The sequence below is a fragment of the Pogona vitticeps genome, chromosome 2, assembly GCF_051106095.1.
Source record: "Pogona vitticeps strain Pit_001003342236 chromosome 2, PviZW2.1, whole genome shotgun sequence".
Taxonomy (NCBI): Eukaryota; Metazoa; Chordata; class Lepidosauria; order Squamata; family Agamidae; genus Pogona; species Pogona vitticeps.
The window spans coordinates 62,033,558-62,054,879 of record NC_135784.1 but is presented as its reverse complement, the minus strand read 5'-3'; the positions used below and the strand labels follow the sequence as shown (position 1 = coordinate 62,054,879).

Below are 21,322 nucleotides of genomic sequence, written 5' to 3'. Positions count from 1 at the left end.
CCAGATTCAGACTACTGGATTTGTTTCTTGTTGAGACCAGTTCTTCTGCCATTACTTTATCTACCGGGACTCTGAATTTTTTTTATAGTATACATTTCTGCTTTCTTTGTTCTAAAAGATAAGTGAGTGTTTCAAAAGCAGATTTAAAATGTGAGCAAGACTGAAAAAAGTAATGAAATCCAAACTACTGTAGGAATAACCTTCTATTTCCCACCTGGCGGGGGCCATAGGCCAAAAGGGAGCCTTTGAGGTCTTTGAGAAACTCCAAATTGTTCTCAGTCTTAAATTGCTTGCATTTCATATCTGACACACTCTCCAGATGGAGATTGCATTTCTAATTTTTCTTCATTTAATCTTAGCATTTGTTTTGACAGTCCCACTATCTTCCTGGAAGTAAAATCTTCATCCTGAAGCATGTAGCCAAGGACAGAAATGAAATAGGCAGATCTTATCAGGCTTGTGATAAGAACTAGGAACAACTCGACTACAGAGCTCAAGATTAAACTGCAGAGGTTGAGATCTCTCATACCTTGCTTTGCTGAATGCAAGTTTGCCATTGTACTGTCGCAGTCTGTCTGTCACTCCCTCTGTCTCTCCCTCTCTCTCTCTTTCTGGTTTTAGTCCCTGTTTTTAATAAAGTTGTCACAATTCTGCACTTCATAGTACCAATCACATTTCTTTCTTGACTACATTCTTTACTATTTCACATCATGTTAGGACTATTCATTATGGTGCTAATAGTCTTTAAGCACTCCTTTTAAACCTAAGTTGTGATCCAGTGATATGGACAAGGATGATCAGTTGTAGCATTTGATTTGAGAGATGTTCCATTTACGTTGTAACTTTGTTTTAATAGGGGTGTTTCTTCTCCAGCCTGAAAAAACATTTTAAACAGTTGCCCTTTGTTTAATTGTTTTTAATATTATATTTTATGGTGTTTCTGATGGCGTTTACTATGAACCTCCTAGGGGGAGAAAGCTGGCATATTAAAAATGTATATAAATAAAAATAAAGTTTTAGCAATGTAACACTACTCTTCTGCAGAAATCAGAAGTCCGTGGTTACATGTAACAATTTTGCCTGTAACAAATTATTTTTTGTGACTTATAAGGAAACAATGTCTCACATCACTTTCTAGTACAAAGGTGAGAAAGTGTGTTTCCAGAGCCACATATGGCCTCCTGGACTTCTTCCTCTTGTATTCTTTTCGTTTGGCAAAAAAGGGGAGCCACAGCTCTTGAAAGAAACCAGGAGTGGTGATAACCATTTTAAAGAGGCCACAAAGCCCTGCTCTGTCTACCAACCAAAACAAAATTAAAAATTAAAAGTGGATTTCCAGCCACTCCCCCTGTTTATTTTGCACTTTGGGGCATTTTTGTCTGTCTGGTCCATGGAGGATCCCAGGGGCAAAAATGTGCCCCCCCCCCACAACTACCTGTGCTGAGAAGGAAGAGTGCAGTGGGAGACAGGGTCCTGCACTCCAGTGAGCAGAATGGGACCCATGTTTTATGTGCTAAGGTAGATAATTCAACTATTTCCATGTAACTGCCCAGTAGCACTAACAGTATAACAGCTAGGGTATTGTTGGCTAACTAATGGAACAGGAGAAGTTTCCTTTCACGAGGAATGGAGCAAATTACAGTACTTTTCTAAAGTCATGTTCCAGGCTTTGCATTTCTGTACTGGTTTCCATCTGATCAGTCCAGAAGGTGCAAAACCAAGATCTGTCAAGGTCGGACATACAATATATGTGTTACACATGGAGTAACCTTTTGAGGTAGACCTGCTACCATCTCTGATTTAATATGAGATGTAGGGCGTTGGTTGTATTTGAGTTATTTTGTGACAGAACTGTGTATCACATAGATCTGGAGTAGGATGGGAGCTGCTTCTTTATTGTCCTCTCCTAGAAGACCATTCTACTGTGTAAATGCAAGAATCACAGGAAGGAATCACAGTTGCAAGGATATTTTTCATCCAATTTTCATTTAACTGAGAAAGAGGATAAGAATGACCTACAATGAGTAGGGTATTCAGGTGCAATGTTAGTACTTAGGCACATAACAGGAACATGGGATTATGCTACAGAGCTATAATAGTTCACATGCTGCTCAAGAGAGATGCATATCAATAATTTTAAGTAGTTAAATACTTCACAGAAAAAATAGTGAGAAATACTACCCACTCTAAGTAAGCAGTACTTCACAAGCATCAAGACTGAGGAAAGAATGGCTGTGAAACTGTCTGTGAAGCTGTATTTCTTGGTAGAGACTTTTCATCAGTAGCACTGATATATTCCCAGCTGACGACTTCCTTGTCTCCCAGCCTTCACTCTGCCTCTGAGGCTCTCACTTCAGTCTGATTTTCTTGCCAACAGACAATACTTTTCTGACAGATAACTGGACACCCAAGCCACGGTGCTGGTATCTATCGCACACAGACACTTGCTGCAGAGTGAAGTGAATTACATAAAACAACCCGTGCCATTTGTCAAAAAACAGAGGAAGAACAGTTTTGTCCCAGCCATATCCAAATGTGGCCTGTTTATTAAAAATGCTTGTGTTGGGTTGTTTTGTTTTTTTTTTAAATTATAATTGCTTTGTATATTTTAAACTGTTCAAGGTAGGCAACTTACCTCTGGTTTTCTTTCTGAGAGACTGCCACCCGATGAATGGCTTCCTGTTTCTGCCACTGTGCCTTTGTAATTAGAGGTTTGAATCAAGACCACAGGGAAGATGTCTAAGAGTGATGGGTAGCATAATTACTTATCTAAAGAGTCTGAGAAGACTATACACTCCAAAATAAAGGACATGATGCTAGCAAGTAAAATAAAGGCTTTGATACTGGAAAGGCATTTAGAGTCCCCAGGCCTTCCGACAAAATTGAAAGACTGAAAAATGGTTGCATTACTATGTACATGTATTTGGTAGTGCTTTCTCCTATCTGTGCTTAGCCGTTTACCCAAATCTGCATGTCCCTAACAGCTTCCATGATTATTTTTGTATTTCTGGTATTTATAAGGAGTTTGTGGTTCAATGCCAATGCAAAAGTAATTTTACTCCTATATACAAAGGGGTGCATGCCTGTTGGTTCAGTGCATGGATAAGGCTTGTGATAATATTCTAGTAATATTTCTCCCCATCTTTCCAAATTATAGAAGCTTCTGCCAATTGTTAGTTTTCATTTTAAATGCATATTGGAAAGTTCAAGCCAACACATTCAGTGGATGTGTACTTGTCCATTGTTGAGCTTGTATTCCAACAGTGCTGTACTTTGCTCTATCTAAGAATTAGACGGTCCTTTTCTTGTGCTCACTCAACAGTGATCAAGATCTTACAACTTGGGAGTAAAACTAAAGCCCCACTGGGCCAGAAAAACTATTGGTAAGGAGGTGGGGTGGAGAGTCTTAGACCTCCCCACAAGGTCCATGAACAGAAAAATGCTTCTCCCAGAGGAGAAACAGGCCAAAACAATTACAGGGTGTTTTTAAGTTGTGAGAGTTGGGTTGGTTGTGAGGAGTGCACAAATGCACAATGGAGGCCTCCTGCAGCCTGGGGGTGCACTTTGCCTACTCCTGTGGTAGGTTGTGCAATCCTTCCATTGGCTATTATAATCATGGTTTGCATTTTGATATCTGATGCAAAGACAAAGACATACCCAGTCATTGTACTGCTGCTCACACACCTCCCCCCCTTGCGTATTGTGCTTCTTTAGAAAACTCCCATCTTATTTCAAAGATGAAAGGAATGACTGTGCCTTGTTCCCCCACCCCCACTCCTTTTAAAAGATACGTATATTGGGCATTTGTGAATCAAGATATTTTCTGAAAGTACATTCAAACAGAGCAGTAATTTCAGCATCCATGCTAGTCTCTGAGAAACGATCAGTGAAAGGAATTCTAGAAATGGCTCCAGAGTTCACAGGATTTCTTCTAGAGACAGATCACTGCATTGTAATTTCTCTGTAACATCATGTATGTATCTCCAGACATTTGGTGTGACTTGCTATAGCTTTCCCATCTCCATAAAAAGCAGCCCTAAATGTCAAAATCTTTCCAGAGAAACATTTGTTCAGAAGTGTAGTTTGTGCGTCTCTTCATAAATAGAGCGAGTTTAATCTTAGCGGTAACCCAGTTTGTCATCTTGCTCACATCACAGTCCTGACAGCGTCAGTCTGCCGCGTTCCTGTCCTTGGCTGGCTCTGCTCTCCCAGGGCCCATCAGTCAGGATCTTGGCATGTAACAAGCAGGAGCCACCTGATTTGCTTTCCTTTTCCAGTTTTCCTGAAATTCTTATACATTTGAGACAGCTCAGATGTAAGCAGGATATTTATATGCCTAAGTAGCTCAATTTTCAGGTCTCTGGAGCTGAGCAAAAATTTCAGCAATGGCCTCACACTAAGCCTGGCTCAGAGGGAACGTCTGGCTTTTACAGTTGAATTACTTCCCCCCTCATAACACAATGTAAATCCACGCATAAGGCAGTGCCTCCAGCTGCAAGCTTGCCTAATATTGATGGGAGTCTGTCTTACGTACCTACAGATAGATTGTACCCAGCGTGTACTGTCTCTCATTTTCATTGCTTCTGCCTTTGCCAGCACACTCTCTTTCCACTGAGGAGGAGAAGAGGGAGCGGCACTGGCACCTGTAGGCACGAGATGAATACGGCTATCATACAAATAAAATTACTGGCTGCCGAATGGCAACAGCTTAATGAAAATGTGAACTGTTAAACAAATAAAGGCACTCAAGCTCATAATACTTCTGGGTGAATTTCACTATATCACTGAGCAGAAATAGAATTAGGAACACTATCAAAGGATATTCCTCTTGGAGAGAGAGAGAGACACTCGCCCTTGCCTGCTGCATTCACTGTAGGAGTCTGAAGTGCAAACCCAGATATTTTTGCTCCACGGTTTAGAGATGTCAGCTAAGCAGGAGCCAGGAAATGGAGCACAATAAAACAAAAATCCTCATCCTCATGTGTCATCAAGTCAATTCTGACTTATTTATTTAAAATATTTTCACTCCACCTTTCTCCTTAAAAAGGACCCAAGGCAGCTTATATCATTAAAAGACAATATTTAAAGCTAAAAAGACTAAGTATACAAATACTAAAGAGATCAAACACATACCACATTAAAAGATGGTAAACAAAAGCAAAACACTAAAGACACATTCAAAGCAAGAAGGGACAACCATCCATTTAAAAAAACCCACTGAGGCAGCTAGTCACTTGGGGAAAGCTTGCCTGAAGAGAAAGATCTTTGCGGGCTTGCAGAGGAACTGCAGAGATGCGGCCGACCTGGCCTTCCTGTGGAAGGGAATGCCTGAGTCTGGGAGCATTCAGAGAAGACCTTCTCCCATGTCCATACCAAATTTATTTATTTATTTATTTATTTATTTATTTATTTATTTATTTATTTATTTATTTATTTATTTATATGCCACCCACACTACCCAAAGGTCTCTGGGTGGCTTACAACATTTAAAATACAATAAAAATTCAGAACAATTAAAATACAATTAATATACTGTATATATAAAAATTGCCATTGGGCCCACAGCTAATATTATTTCAATTAAAAGCCTTCTGGAACAGGAAGGTTTTGACCTGGCGCCGAAATGTCATCAGCATTGGCACCAGACGAATCTCAGTCGGGAGGGCATTCCATAGTCTGGGGGCAGCTGCCAAAATCCAGGCTCAGAAACTAATCAAGAAGCCCCCCCCCCCCAAGCTGTGTACTTGTGTCTTCAGAGGGAGTTCAACTCTGTCCAGCACAGGATGCATCACTATTCCCTGATCTGCCTTTTGACTGACCAGGAGCATTTCTGTCTTGTGTGGATTGAGTTTCAGTTTATTCACCCACATCCAGTCCATTACTAACACCAGACACAGATCTAGAGCCAAAACAGATTTAGATGGAAAGGAGAGATAGAATTGGGTCTTGGCTGCATACTGGTGACACCAAACCGCAAAACATTTATCAATCCTTTTCAGAGTTAAGTTTATATAGAGACAAACTTAGCTGAGTAACAACATACTTTTCCTCTTTAGATCACAAACTCAAGTGTCAAACATACATATTTAAAGTAGGATTAATTTTTGCTGTTTCAGCTGTAGATTGAATCTGCAGTCTTAATATCTGTTGTGTGATTTGAGAAAAGTTATCCATTTTTTAAAAAATAAACTGAGTGCCATAAATATGAGATGAAATAGGATGCTAGATAGTAAGGAGAGCCTTGTAATCCTTCTCTCATTGGGGGAGGAGCCACACACACATGTGCATAAATATGCCTTTTGCTCACATTGAACTTTCTAGATATAGAGATGAGCTCCATGGTGCATTACCTCAGAATGTGTTTGTGCCTAATAATGTATAGATATAGTAACTTACTCAGTAGCTTTAGGAGGTCAGCATCTTCTAGCATCCCATTTTCACAGTTGAAGAAAAATGTGCACATGGACACATCTGTGGGTGTGTCCACACATGGATGTGTGTACATGTACATGCACATGAATAGCAAAATGAGGTTTAGAATATTATTAGGTGCAATGAACACTACTACAATTTCTGCTAGCCTTATATATGGTAAACTGTTACATTATGTATAAATGAGGTTCTGTTGTTTCTGTAACTGATTTTGTTGTTCCTTTTTGCCTTTGGAAAAGAAGGCATTTCTTCTATTGTTACTGCTAGGAGAGGTCTTAGTTATAAATACCTCTAAAGCCCCTTTTAATCCCCTTAAAACTAGAGTGGAATCTGTGCAGGTTTTCATTATTCCACTTTAGAAAACATCATGTACCAACTGGATCCCTTTATCCCTCCTGGGGTCTAGGGGGACTCAGAGAACAGTGGGGGTTAATCCAATTGCACTAGGAAGTTGTTCAAGTTCTCTCCTCAGCATTATAAACTATTTCCCAAGAAATAAGTAGTGGCAGTTGGGCTTTACACTTTGTAGTGAGGTATATAACCATTCTTTACACCATAGAGAGGACAATGCATTTTGGAATTTTGTTGTTTAGTTGTTAAGTCATGTCAGACTCTTCGTGACCCCATGGACCAGAGCACACCAGGCCCTCCTGTCTTCCACTGCCTCCCGGAGCTGGGCCAAATTCATGTTGGTAGCTAAAGTGACACTGTCCAACCATCTTGTCCTCTGTCGTCCCCTTCTCCTCTTGCCTTCACACTTTCCCAACATCAGGGTCTTTTCCAGGGAGTCTTCTCTTCTCATGAGATGGCCAAAGTATTGAAGCCTCAACTTCAGGATCTGTCCTTCCAGTGAGCACTCAGGGTTGATTTCTTTTAGAATTGATAGTTTTGTTCTCCTTGCAGTCCAGGGGACTCTCAAGAATCTCCTCCAGCACCACAGTTCAAAGGCATCAATTATTCAGCGGTCAGCCTTCTTTATGGTCCAGTTCTCACTTCCATACATCGCTATTGGAAAAACCAGTATGACTATGTGGACCTTCAACGGCAAGATGATGTATCTGCTTTTTAAGATACTGTATAGGTTTGTCATCGCTTTCCTCCCCATAAGCAGGCGTCTTTTAATTTCGTGACTGCTGTCACCATCTGCAGTGATCATGGAGCCTAAGAAAGTAAAATCTGTCACTGCCTCCTTATCTTCCCCTTCTATTTGCCAGGAGGTGATGGGGCCAGTGGCCGTGATCTTGGTTTTTTTTATGTTGAGCTTCAGACCATTTTTGGCGCTCTCCTCTTTCACCCTCATTAAGAGGGTTCTTTAATTCCTCCTCGCTTTTTGCCATCAGAGTGGTATAATCTGTATATCTGAGGTTGATATTTCTTCCAGCAATCTTAATGCCAGTTTGGGATTCCTCTGGTCCAGCCTTTCGCATGATGTACTAGTATTCTACATATAAGTTAAATAAGCAGGGAGACAATATACAGCCTTGTCGTACTCCTTGCCTTACTTTGCTGTGGTCCACACAGTCAAAGGATTTTGCGTAGCCAATGAAGCAGAAGTAGATGTTTTTCTGGAACTCTCCGGCTTTCTCCATAATCCAGTGCATGGAATAGTCTACTAAAAAAATCTGTTGTAACACTCTCTACATACAGCTGCCCTTGAATTCAGTATGGAAATTTCAGCAGGTTCAAAATGTAGTGGCCAAACTGATTACAGGTACCAGCAGATATAAACACATATGCCCAGTTTTGGCACACCTTCACTGGCTTCCTGTTAGTTTCCATGCCAATTTTCATGCTGGTCATCACCTATAAAACCTTTAACAGATTAGGACTTCAATATCTGGTGGAATGTCTCTCCCATAAAATAGCTATGTGCCCCACATCTTCCTTTCAGTCCTTGAGGTTAAGAATGTTGACAACAAAGGAGGCCAAAATGAGCCAACACAAGGCGTCCAGCTTGCTTGATCTTCCCTCTGGAAGACACTTCATGGAACCATCCTTCTCTGTTTGTAGGAAGCTAATTAAGACCAAATAATATGAAGCTGTCTTTTATCAATTGTAAATGTGATCCTGAGGTTTTCAAATGTGTTTTAATTTGTGTATTTTTATTTAAAGATAGTTTTCAGTTAGCAACAAGGTTTACTGCATTTTTCTATTATTATACAATGTTTTAATTAATTTTTCCTCTATATTGTGAACTACTCACAGAGTGGCAATACTAATGGGGCAGTATAGAAATGGAAATAAGTAGGTTTTGGCTCATTGTACTGGAATTGTTGACCAGTAAAGACGAAGCAACTTGTGACAGCAGCTGTTCCAATTCCATTTTTTAAATGGGAACATTAACAAATGTTGGATTTCAAATAATTATCTATGGTTGGGAGTTCTGATGGCTAAGATTCTGCCTTGTAAGAAACGCCATCTCATCCCTTCTCAGTTGTTCTACCTGAGTCATTTGTACTGGAATAACCTAGGCACACTGATGCTGGAAATAAATGATAGTTTTTCTTTTCCAGAGAGTTGGAGGTGGTTTGATAGCAGAAGGGTTACTTGTACTGCATACTAATGCCTTTTACTTCTTTGCTGAGTTGTTTCAAAAACCTTCAAAACATGTTTGACTAGAGGTGACAATAGACAAAATAAATGCTTGTACACCTTGGAGAATGTTGCTTCTTTCAAATATTTATAAACTGCTGTCTATCTCCAGGTATACTTAGGAATAAGCTTTATTTAAATCAGGGAGGGTGGGTGCTTCCAAGCAAATGTGCTACTAGGTGTACTTGCTTAAGAATAATAGAACTGCAGGGCTGGAATGGGCACCAAGGGTTATTGGACCCAACCTCATGAAATCCACAGTTGGGACAGCCCTGACTAATGGCCACATAATCTCTGTTTTAAAATCTCCTATGAGGAAGAGGCCAGCACTTTCCAAAATCCACAAGGACTCAATCCCACTCAGGCCCGTTGTAAGTGCCATCGGCTCCCCAACATATGAATTAGCCAAACACCTAGCGACCCTCCTACAGACCCACATTGGACAAACCTCATCCTACATCAAAAACTCAGGACATTTCATAAGCAAGATCAGCACCCTAAAACTCAACCCTGGGACAGACTGATCAGCTCTGACGTAGTATCCCTGTTCCCTAAGGTACCAGTAAAGGACATCCTGACACTCATCCAGCAGATATTTCCAGAAGACATCAAGGCCCTCTTCCAATACTGCCTAACAACCAGCTATATCCAATTGGATAATGAATTCTATGAAAATACAGATGGAGTGGCCATGGGCAGCCTCCTCAGCCCGGTTATAGCAAACTTCTACATGGAGCATTTTGAAAAACTGGCCCTGGCTTCGGCACCCCTCACACCCACAGTCTGGTTCCGATATGTAGATGACACCTTTGCAATTTGGAGTCACGCTGAAATAAAACTGGAGTAATTTCTCAACCATCTCAACAGCATCCACCCAAATATACAATTCACAATGGAAAAAGAAATAGAGGGCCAACTCCCATTCCTAGATGTCATGGTCCTACGCAAAACTGACCTCCAACTGGGACACAAGGTCTACAGAAAACCCACCCACTCAGATCGGTGCCTACACAAAAACTTCAACCACCACCCACAGCAAAAAAGAGGCATAATCAAAACACTGGTAGACCGTGCAAATCGGAACTGTGAAGCTCAGTTTCTTAGCACTGAACTCAACCATCTGAATTGGGCCCTACAGGCAAATGGCTACTCCAAAAATGAAATCACAAGAGCCATCAAACCAAGAAAACAACACCGAACTGAAGAAGAAAAACAGCCACCCACAAATAAAGTATTTCTGCCATACATCAAAGGGGTCACGGACTGCATGGGGAAACCTTTGAAAAAACACAACCTACAAACAGTATTCAAGCCCACCACAAAAATACAACAAATGTTACTGTCAGCAAAGGACAGAAAGGACCCCCTCACCACTGCAGGAGTATAACGGATACCTTGCAGTTGTGGCCAGGTATATATTGGAACCACAAAACGAAGCATCCACACCAGAATCAAAGAACATGAGAGACACTGCAGACTAAAACAACCAGAAAAATCTGCAGTAGCTGAACATGCCCTGAAACAAACTGGACATGAAATTCTATTCCGAAATACTGAAATACTGGACAACACTAGCAATCATTACGTCAGACTGCACAGGGAAGCCATTGAAATCCATAAGCACAAGCACAGTTTCAACAGAAAAGAAGAAAGTGTGAAGCTCAACAAAACTTGGCTCCCAGCTCTCAAAAATACAGCGTGCAAAAGGTCAACAAACTCTACCCAGCCACAAGGACAGGGGATCACTACACACAAAAGACCAGCTAATGACACCCATCAACCACAGGAACAGATAATCTCTTCTCCTTAGCACAACAATACACCCACAACAATACACACTAATCACCCATCTACAGAAAAAGACAAAAGCCTATCCCACAGCCATAAATACTGCACTCCGAAAGCCAACTACACTAGAGCACAGAGTGTTGTCCTCTGAAGATGCTGGCCACAGAGACTGGCGAAACGTTAGGAAGAACAACCTTCAGAACACGGCCAAAGAACCTGAAAAACCCACAACAACCATTAGATCCTGGCAGTGAAAGCCTTCACAAATATACTTTCCACGTTAGTCCGTTCTGCCCTCAAACACCTGTTATTTTGAGTAAGTCTCTTTCTGTCAGACATAACTGTTGAATACAAATACTTAAGACTAGGTTATTTAATGATATAGTCAAGCAGCGATATCGTTAGCCTTCTTGGTAACTGTTGTGGTCCATAGAACAGGCACATGACTTCAAACAGTGCCAATCCCAGCTTCGATTGGGATTCATGGGTTGACCTCAGTCTTTTCACACTGCTAGCATTTATTACTGCCTGTTAAATTACAACATAAATGTTTTACCTTACATGGGTTTCGCAAAGGTGTCTGGACTAATGACTATAAAGTCCTTTGTACACTGAAAATGCTAAAGGTATTACTAACACAAAATAATTTTTGTTGTTGCTGCTTTTTTGTGATAGGCGCTGCTAACAAACGCAGGTGTCATTAGTCTAACATGGTAGGGCTTTCTGATTGGTAGAAAGAAGATTAAGTGCAATTAACATCAATTTAGAAAAAAACAACAACAAAAAACAGCCTTGTATTGATTCCAGTGCTAATTAGCAGTCATCGTCACAGCAGTGACCCGTGGCAGAATTATTTTCATTCTTTTATTTCCCCCACTGCTTCCAGCTTGAGTCCATAATAGAGGTTTTGTTCCTTCCTGCAAGTCATTGGAAGAAGGCTGTGTTGGGAGAGGACTGGGGTCCAGGCTTGGGTGTCTGTCTATAACAACTTTTCAGGTAATTGCTGAGACCCACAATTGGTGAAAAATACTTCCTATGAATGGGCTAATGATTTAGGCTTTTTGTAGGTGATCAGAGCCATTGTCCTAGGGAAATCAGTATGTTATAATGCATGAACAAACAGATGAAGCTTAGAATAGCTAGAAATCAGCAGATGATATGAATTATTTTGTAGAGTAGAGATGCCAGGAGGTGTGGCTGTATTCCTCTAGTGTTTTCCTCTCTTTTCTTTTTCACAAGCGAGTGCAAGGGAAAAACTCCTGATTGACCAAAACTCTTCCACCTCTTCCATACAACTGGTCAGTTGGCATTAAGCAGCGCTGGAGGTCTCTTTGGCACGCATCTCACCAAAAGCAGTATAACACTTAGTACCCCACTGGCATTCTCTTTTGAATTATTTGATACCCATTTATGGACAGGTATCACGGAGATTGCCTTGCAGCAAGAATCATAGTGAGAATGAAAGTAAGTTCACACTCTTCATAGAAACAAAATCAAGTCAGGGTGGAAGAAAGATGGATCGTGGTTGAAGAAAAAATTCCTAGGTGGCACACACACACACACACATATATAGTGCGCTCAGGTAAACAGTTACGTAGCAACTTTGTTCAAGTAAGAACAGCTCTGGATTCAGATAAAGACAGTGACAGTTTCCATGATTTAAAAACTATAGACCTTTTGGTGTGTGTGTGTGACATGCTCCCCACGCCGCGTTTTCTCAGTGGTGGATTGCACAATTTTTTACTTACCTTTTAATTTTTGTGGTGGGGGACAGGGTACACAGTCATCAACCTCCCGGCCACATTGAAATTGGGCCTTCAGCCAAGCTGAGATTGCCCATCTTTGTTCTATGCTGATCAAGAAGCCTGCAGCCCAAGAGAGTTGGAACAGGCTTCACCTGGGCAATGTAGCTGTGGCAACAGAAGCGACATGTATTTACGAACAGAGCTGAGTCTTCATCTCTCAAAATAAGTTTATGCATCCTGCAGAACAGCTTAAGCTGTAGTATTTAATCCTGCTGTGAGAAAAACTGAAAACATTATTGTTTCATACATGTAGGGACTGTATCAGTCTGCAAGACTTCCATTGTTTTAACAGAGAGTGCTGCTACTTCTCACACAAAAGCAGGAAAAAAGCTGGGAGTGTCTCCTTACTAATTCAGAGTCTGAGTTGATTATGACAGACGAGCAGTGAAATAGTATTTAGAGTTAAGGAAAAGATAGAAGAGGCAGTTGTGATAACAGTTAGTTATCTTCAGAGATGGAAAAGTTAAAGTTTTTGCATTACAGTTTGCAGAATACCTCTGCCAGCATAACCAGTAGCCATTCTGTCTGGAATATGCTAGGAACTGAGGCCCAAGGTGGGGCGGGGGAAGAAAATTTTCCTAGTTCTGACCATTTTTGAGCAGAAGTCTTTTGTACTGGCCAAATAAGCATTCACGTTGTAGCTTCAGCAACCAGGGGATTGCTTTGTACTCAAGTCTCAAGTGTTTCTAATAATAGAGAGATTTGCAGCATTGAAAAGGGGAAATAATTTTTCTACAGATCAAGTATAGTCTGGGGAAACTCTTTTTTTAAAGGTGGCATCCATTGTGTCCACTTAAAGGGAAAATGATTCCAAGACTGCAACCTCTTAAGCTTTTGACTACAATGGTAGCATTTTGTAAGCTTAAAAATGTCTGTTGTGGCTACTGTTTGTCAAAGCGCAGATGAACATCTCCAGTTTGTGCTGCTATACTGTGAAACAATCTTCTACCCAGAACGGTTCTTATAATGTGTATGATTCAATTCCTGTGTGGTTATTCTTGCTTAGTGAAAAGAGATTAATGATCACTGAGCTCTCTCGTTCAAAATTATGCTTTCCATTTCCAGTCCTGATCATTTGTTCCAAATAATATGGAGAAATAGAACTTGTAGTCTTGATGTTGAAAAGGATATTCCTTCATGACCTGCTGTCCAGAGTGTCTCCAGGTCACTTGATGGCCACAACATCTATCCTACCTTCTGAACCCGCTGGCCTGTACCTGTGGTTTGCATCTCCTTTTCTGGCCTCATTTCTTCTTGGAATGAAATGAAATGCTGTCTCCTGAGTCTCCCAACATGGTCTCTCTCAATAAAATCTGAATGCAGATTGCCTCTGATGTGAGCAATTCATTGCTTGACAAACCAATTAAGAAATTATTATTACTTAATTGAAAGCTTCCTTCCACTCCCTCACAGAGGAGGAGAGAGAAGGGGACAAGCAGGGGGATCTTTTGTTGTTGTTAATCTCTTTAAAGGGGGGAGGGTGTGCATTCCTGCCCCCAAACCACCCCATCCATGCATGTGGATGCAAGGATTCCCCTAGGTGACATACTGCACCTCAAAGTGACCCTCTTTTGCATGTTTTAGTGCAACTGAGCCTAGAACAATTAGGCCATCTGGTTGCACCCTAGGTCTGTCCTGTTTTCCTGGGTTTAAATACTATTTAACTTCCATTCTCAGCAGAGGAACGTTTTAGCTGGTGTTCTTGTGTACTGTGTAATTACCGCTTTTATTAGCTTTGTAAGCCTTTGTAGTGCAAAGTTGGTTAGTAGTGCAAAGTTAGTTAGAAATGTCTTTAAATGAATGCTAATACTGTCAAGCTATGACAGTTGGAGTGGATAACTTGGATACATGAGAAATTTAAGGGGCCTGCTTCTTTGCTCTGTAGCACCACACTAACTTTTGGCCTAATTCCAAGTGAAGAATAAGCTCTTTACCCTCTCCTCCTTCAGAGTCCTTGATGGCCTGTCTCCTCTCCTTCCCCTCTCTGCATTCATTCTGCTACATCTGACCTTTGCTTCTCCAGCACTACTAACCTCGGCCATTCAGAAGACCCCTGATCCCTTCAATAGAATTTTAAAAATAACATAAATATAAAATAAGTTTAATAAATAAATAGCATTGCTGTTTTTCCCTGGCATTTCTTCGAAGAACATATACATGATTTTCCTCTGTTCTTTCAGACCCTTTTTAATGTCCTGTTTATACAGAAAGTCTTTGAACCAAACACCCCTTAATGAAAGGAAGCCTAAACATGTATATATAACTAAACTTGATGTGTGCTCTCCCCTGTTTACTCACACCTCTTCCTTTCTTTTCTGTATTGCATTTTCTGAATGATATCTTGATTTCAGGGCTTGATTTCAGGGCTGGGACCTGCTTGTCTCTTGCCACTTTGCAAATGTGTTTACAGAGATCATCTGTGACTCTTCTTACCCAACTAGCTGATCACAAAAAAGGGACAGTTTTGTGGCGCCCTATAGGCTAACATATTAGAGCCTGTCTTTTCATAAACCTAAACCTATTAGTGGCATTATATTAATAATGGTGGCAATTATGGTGATGGTGGTGATGATGAAACTACAGTAGCGCCCCGCATAGCGACGTTGATCCATTCCAGGATTAACGTTGCTATCCGGAAACATCGCTAAACGGATCAAAAAACCCCATAGGAACGCATTAAACCTTGTTTAATGCGTTCCTATGGGGCAAAAACTCACCGTTCAGCGAAGATCCTCCATAGGGGCGGCCATTTTCGCCACCTCGGTAAGCGAGGAATCCGTCCAGAAAACAGCGGGCGGCCGTTTTGCCAGCTTCCCTGCTCCAGCCCCTCCCCCCCGCCTTACAGCTGATGGGCGCTGCTCTTAGAGGCTTCCCCAGCAGGTAAATAGGCAGTGGAAAATGCACTGGGGAAGCCTCTGAAAGCAGTGCTTTGCCAGGGTGCGGGTGGGTGGGGGTGTGGCAGGAACAGGCCCGCCACCCCCCCACAGCAAAGCGCCGCTTTCAGAGGAGCATTTTCACTGCTGAAAAAGCTCCAGGAGACTTTGCCGGGGTGTGGGTGGGTGGGGGTGTGGTAGGGGCAGGCCCGCCACCACCCATCCCCCTCGCGCCGCTTTTGGAAGCCTCCTGGGGCTTTTTCAGCAGTGAAAATGCACCTCTGAAAGTGGCACTTTGCTGGGGGGGCGCGCGAGGGGGGGTGGCGGGGATCGCTTTCAGAGGCTTCCCCAGTGCATTTCCACTGCCTATTTACAAGCTGGGGAAGCCTCTAAGAGCACTGCGGATCAGCTATAAGGCGGGGAGGGGGAGGGGCTGAAGCGGGGAGGCTGGCTCCCGGGGCTCTTTTCTGGGATGATCGCTTCCCCCACCCATCGCAAGCTGTGCAAAAATGGAGCATTTGCGATGATGGGGGGAGCCATCATCTCAAAGCGATTTTTCCCTATAGGGAACATCGCAATGCCATCACAAAAGCGATCGCAAAATCTTCATCGCTATGCGGATTCGTCGTTAAACGGAGCGCCCGTTAAGCGAAGCACCACTGTATTGAACTTCATAGTGTGATTTTTTTCAGAATGATTTGCCCCATAGAAAGCCATCTGAGTTTGTGCTCTTCGTCTTTTCAAGCCTTGGTGCAACTCAGCACTTCCGACATTCTGCGTTAGGTGGGCAGCTCAGCAGCTTAATTTAAATAATGAGCCTTCTCTCTCTCTCTCTCTCTCTCTCTCTCTCTCTTTCTGTCTGTCCCAGGAACTGCTAGTCCATTTTGATTAAAAGTCCCGCTGTTGGCAAAGTACAGAGCGGAGGGGACCACAGAAGCTGTTGGAAGCCAGTATCCTCTTGGATCTATGCTGATGCAAATGAGTGCCTTCTCTCAGGACTGGTCCATGAAAGCCCCATGAATCCATATCCAGATGCTTCTGTGTATCAGTTATCAGCGGTGGATTTGAACTTGAGAAAGAGGACCCTGTGCAGTGCCCGGCAATGTCATCGCCATTGTTATCCCTCGTTTCTTGAAAGATTGTTCCATAAAGATATTTTGTTTCCAATTGGTCGTACAATTCAGAAGGCTCCATTTCTTTCCTTTTTTTGTAAAATCCGCTGCCAACTGTTTGGTTCCACTGTTATTCAAAATGTTTCCTAAGGTGTTGCCTTTGTCCTTGTTCTGTAGAATAAGGAAGCTGAGCGATATGGGGAAATACTGAAGCCCCGCTGGTTTAGAGCTCATACTGATTCATGTATGTTTATGTGTGCTTGAAATGGACCAAGGCATTCCTTCTCCGTGTTCCAAGGCATTTTCCTAAGAACAATAAAAAGAGTTGAATGAACACTGACTACTATCTTCCAATCTGGGGTTTCAAAAATGATAATTCCTTTCCCCTCCTTGTTGTTGCCTCTACTGTCATTCTTGAGATGCAAGCAGACAGGCTGATTGTTCTGCGCTGATGATTGAACTCTCTGCTTAGTTTCAAATCATACCAGTTGCATGATTCACACATCCATATTTATTTATTTATTTATTTATTTATTTAATTTTATTTGACTTCTACTCCACCCCTCTAGACAGAGTCTACTCAGGCTGGCTTACAAACAATTATAAAACATCATAAAATATAATCATATAAAATCATCATTGTAATTATCAAAATATGTATAAAACAATCACATGATTAAGTCAACAAATTAGAAGTTCAGGATGGAGGAAGAAGAAAACTAATAAGAAAAAGAATCAAGTGTTGACTGGAGGGAAGGCCTGCCTGAAGAGCCAGGTCTTTAAATGACTTAAAAACACCCAGCGAGGGTACCAGGGTGATTTCCGGCGGCAAGGTGTTCCATAGTCGAGGGGCCACTGCCGAGAAGGCCCGGTTTCTTGTTCTTTCTTTCTGGGCTTCTCTTGGCGTTAGGCCGCTCAGCCGTCTTTCCTGGCTAAAATGGTTGACTTGGGTAGATCTAGGTGGCAGAAGGCGTTTCGCCATGTATTGAGGTCCTAAACCGTTTAGGGCTTTATAAGTCATCATTAACACTTTGAAGTGGATGCGGAAACGAATAGGAAGCCAATGCAAGGCAGCCAGAGTGGGAGAGATGTGCTGGTACTTTCTCACCCCACTAAGGAGTCTGGCCGCCTCATTTTGCACCATTTGAAGTTTCCGCAACAACCTCAAAGGTAGCCCCACGTAGAGTGCATTACAGTGGTCTAATTTTGAGATTACGAGCGCATGGACCAGAGTGGTTAGCACCCAAACATCAAGATAGGGACACAGCTGGGCAATCCGCTGCAGATGGAAATTGGCGGAACGGACCACTGACGCCATCTGGGTCTCCAAGGTGAGCACCAGGTCCAGGTGTACTCCCTAGCTGCAAACCTCACTCTTTGCGGTGAGAGTCACCCCCCCAAAAGAGAGGAAGTTTCCCAAACCCCAGATGGAGGAGCCACCCACCCTCAGGACCTTCCTCTTGCCCGGGTTCAGCCTCAGCCCATTCTCCTGCATCCACCGCAGTACAGCCTCCAGGCAGCACTCAAGGGACGGGATGGCATCCACTGAGGAAGGTGAAAAAGAGATGTAGAGCTGGGTGTCATCAGCGTACTGATGGCACGAAGCCCCACACCCCCTGATGACCCATCCCAGCGGCCTCATATATACGTTAAACAGCATTGGAGAGATGATCAAACCCTAAAGAACCCCACAGTTCGGGCTCCACAGGGCTGAAACACTCTCTCCAAGCTGGACTTGGTGAGGGCGATCCTCCAGGAAGGATCGGAGCCAAGCAAGTGCCTGTTCACTGATTCCCAACTCAGAGAGCCTCCCCAGGAGGATTCCATGGTCGACAGTATGAAAGGCAGCTGAAATATCGAAGACGACCAACAAAGATATATTGCCCTTGTCTGCCTCTCTCAACAGGTCATCCAACAGTATGACCAGTGCCGTTTCCGTACTGTGGGGCGGCCTGAAGCCCAACTGAAATGGGTCCTCTTTCATTCAAAAGAGCCTGCAGCTGGTCGGCCACCACCCTCTCCACCACTTTGCTAAGGAAAGAAACATTTGCGACGGGCCTCTAGTTGCCAATGTCGTCCGCCGCCAAATTTGGTTTCTTCCTAATGGGCCTAATGAGTGTCTCCTTGAGGGCAGGAGGAACCTTGCCCTCAAGGAGAGACCCATTAACTATCGCAGTGGTCCATTCAGTTGTTATAGGCCTGGCTGCTTTGATTAGCCAGGACAGGCAAGGGTCAAGGGAGGAGGAGGTGGCCCGACAGCAATCAAGCACTTTGTCCACCAAATCTGGCATCACAGGCTGAAATAATTCGAGTCTCACTGGGTAAGGCTGAGCGCTGGACATTTCTGCTCATTCCACTATCTTTTAAAAAGGAGAGATCCTGGTGGATGGCCTCCACTTTAAATTTTTAAAATGCTGCAAAATGGTCAGGTGAGATATTAGTGGGAGGCCCATCACCCAGAATACATCACGAACTATGCAGAAAAGCTCCACCTGCTAATTTGAAGCTTTGCTTATCCGGCATGGAGGCTGATGGCACTGCCTCAGTGGGGGTTTGAAGTCAGAGTTTTCCTTCTCCTCAATAACCTGCCTTACCAGGCTAACAAGTCCCACCTACACGGGCTGCTCGCTCATGGCATGGAGGCCGATGGCGGCGACTCAGTGGGGGTTTGAATTCAGAGTTTTCCTTCTCCTTGATGGGTTGCCTTACCAGGCTAACAAGTCCCACGTACCCGGGCTGCTCGCTCATGGCATGGAGGCGGATGGCAGCGACTCAGTAGGGATTTGAATTCAGAGTTTTCCTTCTCCTTGATGGGCTGCCTTACCAGGCTAAAAAGTACGAAGTACCCGGGCTGCTCGCTCATGGCATAGAGGCCGATGGCAGCGACTCAGTAGGGGTTTGAATTCAGAGTTTTCCTTCTCCTTGATGGGCTGCCTTACCAGGCTAACAAGTCCCACGTACCCGGGCTGCTCGCTCATGGCATGGAGGCCGATGGCGGCGACTCAGTAGGGATTTGAATTCAGAGTTTTCCTTCTCCTTGATGGTCTGCCTTACCAGGCTAACAAGTACCACGTTCCCGGGCTGCTCGCTCATGGCATGGAGACCGATGGCGGCGACTCAGTAGGGGTTTGAATTCAGAGTTTTCCTTCTACTTGATGGGCTGCCTTACCAGGCTAACAAGTACCACATACCCGGGCTGCTCGCTCATGGCATGGAGGCTGATGGCGGCGACTCAGTAGGGGTTTGAATTCAGAGTTTTCCTTCTCCTTGATGGGCTGCCTTACCAGGCTAACAAGTACCACGTTCCCGGGCTGCTCGCTCATGGCATGGAGGCCGATGGCTGCGACTCAGTAGGGGTTTGAATTCAGAGTTTTCCTTCTCCTTGATGGGCTGCCTTACCAGGCTAACAAGTCCCACGTACCCGGGCTGCTCGCTCATGGCATGGTGGCCGATGGCAGCGAATCAGTAGGGGTTTGAATTCAGAGTTTTCCTTCTCCTTGATGGGCTGCCTTGCCAGGCTAACAAGTACCACGTACCCGGGCTGCTCGCTCATGGCATGGAGGCCGATGGCGGCGACTCAGTAGGGGTTTGAATTCAGAGTTTTCCTTCTCCTTGATGGGCTGCCTTGCCAGGCCCATGGAGGCCGATGGGCTGCCTTGCCAGGCTAACAAGTACCACGTACCCGGGCTGCTCGCTCATGGCATGGAGGCCGATGGCGGCGACTCAGTAGGGGTTTGAATTCAGAGTTTTCCTTCTCCTTGATGGGCTGCCTTACCAGGCTAACAAGTACCACGTATCCGGGCTGCTCGCTCATGGCATGGAGGCCGATGGCGGCGACTCAGTAGGGGTTTGAATTCAGAGTTTTCCTTCTACTTGATGGGCTGCCTTACCAGGCTAACAAGTCCCACGTACCCGGGCTGCTCGCTCATGGCATGGAGGCCGATGGCGGCGACTCAGTAGGGGTTTGAATTCAGAGTTTTCCTTCTCCTTGATGGGCTGCCTTGCCAGGCTAACAAGTACGACGTACCCGGGCTGCTCGCTCATGGCATGGAGGCCGATGGCGGCGACTCAGTAGGGGTTTGAATTCAGAGTTTTCCTTCTCCTTGATGGGCCGCCTTACCAGGCTAACAAGTACCACGTATCCGGGCTGCTCGCTCATGGCATGGAGGCCGATGGCGGCGACTCAGTAGGGGTTTGAATTCAGAGTTTTCCTTCTCCTTGATGGGCTGCCTTACCAGGCTAACAAGTACCACGTTCCCGGGCTGCTCGCTCATGGCATGGAGGCCGATGGCGGCGACTCAGTAGGGGTTTGAATTCAGAGTTTTCCTTCTCCTTGATGGGCTGCCTTGCCAGGCTAACAAGTACCACGTTCCCGGGCTGCTCGCTCATGGCATGGAGGCCGATGGCGGCGACTCAGTAGGGGTTTGAAATCAGAGTTTTCCTTCTCCTTGATGGGCTGCCTTGCCAGGCTAACAAGTACCACGTACCCGGGCTGCTCGCTCATGGCATGGAGGCCGATGGCGGCGACTCAGTACGGGTTTGAATTCAGAGTTTTCCTTCTCCTTGATGGGCTGCCTTACCAGGCTAACAAGTACCACGTTCCCGGGCTGCTCGCTCATGGCATGGAGGCCGATGGCGGCGACTCAGTAGGGGTTTGAATTCAGAGTTTTCCTTCTCCTTGATGGGCTGCCTTACCAGGCTAACAAGTACCACGTACCCG

General features: G+C 44.0%; 1 protein-coding gene across 4 annotated transcripts in view; it reads left to right on the top strand.

Annotated features, from left to right (window-relative positions):
* Positions 1 to 16,936, top strand: part of CHCHD6 (coiled-coil-helix-coiled-coil-helix domain containing 6) — a 341,446-nt gene extending 324,510 nt beyond the window's left edge. For all 4 annotated transcript variants that reach the window (XM_072989551.2, XM_072989552.2, XM_072989553.2 and 1 more), the window contains one exon: positions 16,359 to 16,936. In XM_072989551.2, the coding sequence (XP_072845652.2) occupies positions 16,359 to 16,382 (24 nt within the window). In that variant the 3' untranslated portion in view covers positions 16,383 to 16,936. The remainder of the gene's footprint in view (positions 1 to 16,358) is intronic.
* Positions 16,937 to 21,322: the final 4,386 nt, after the last annotated feature.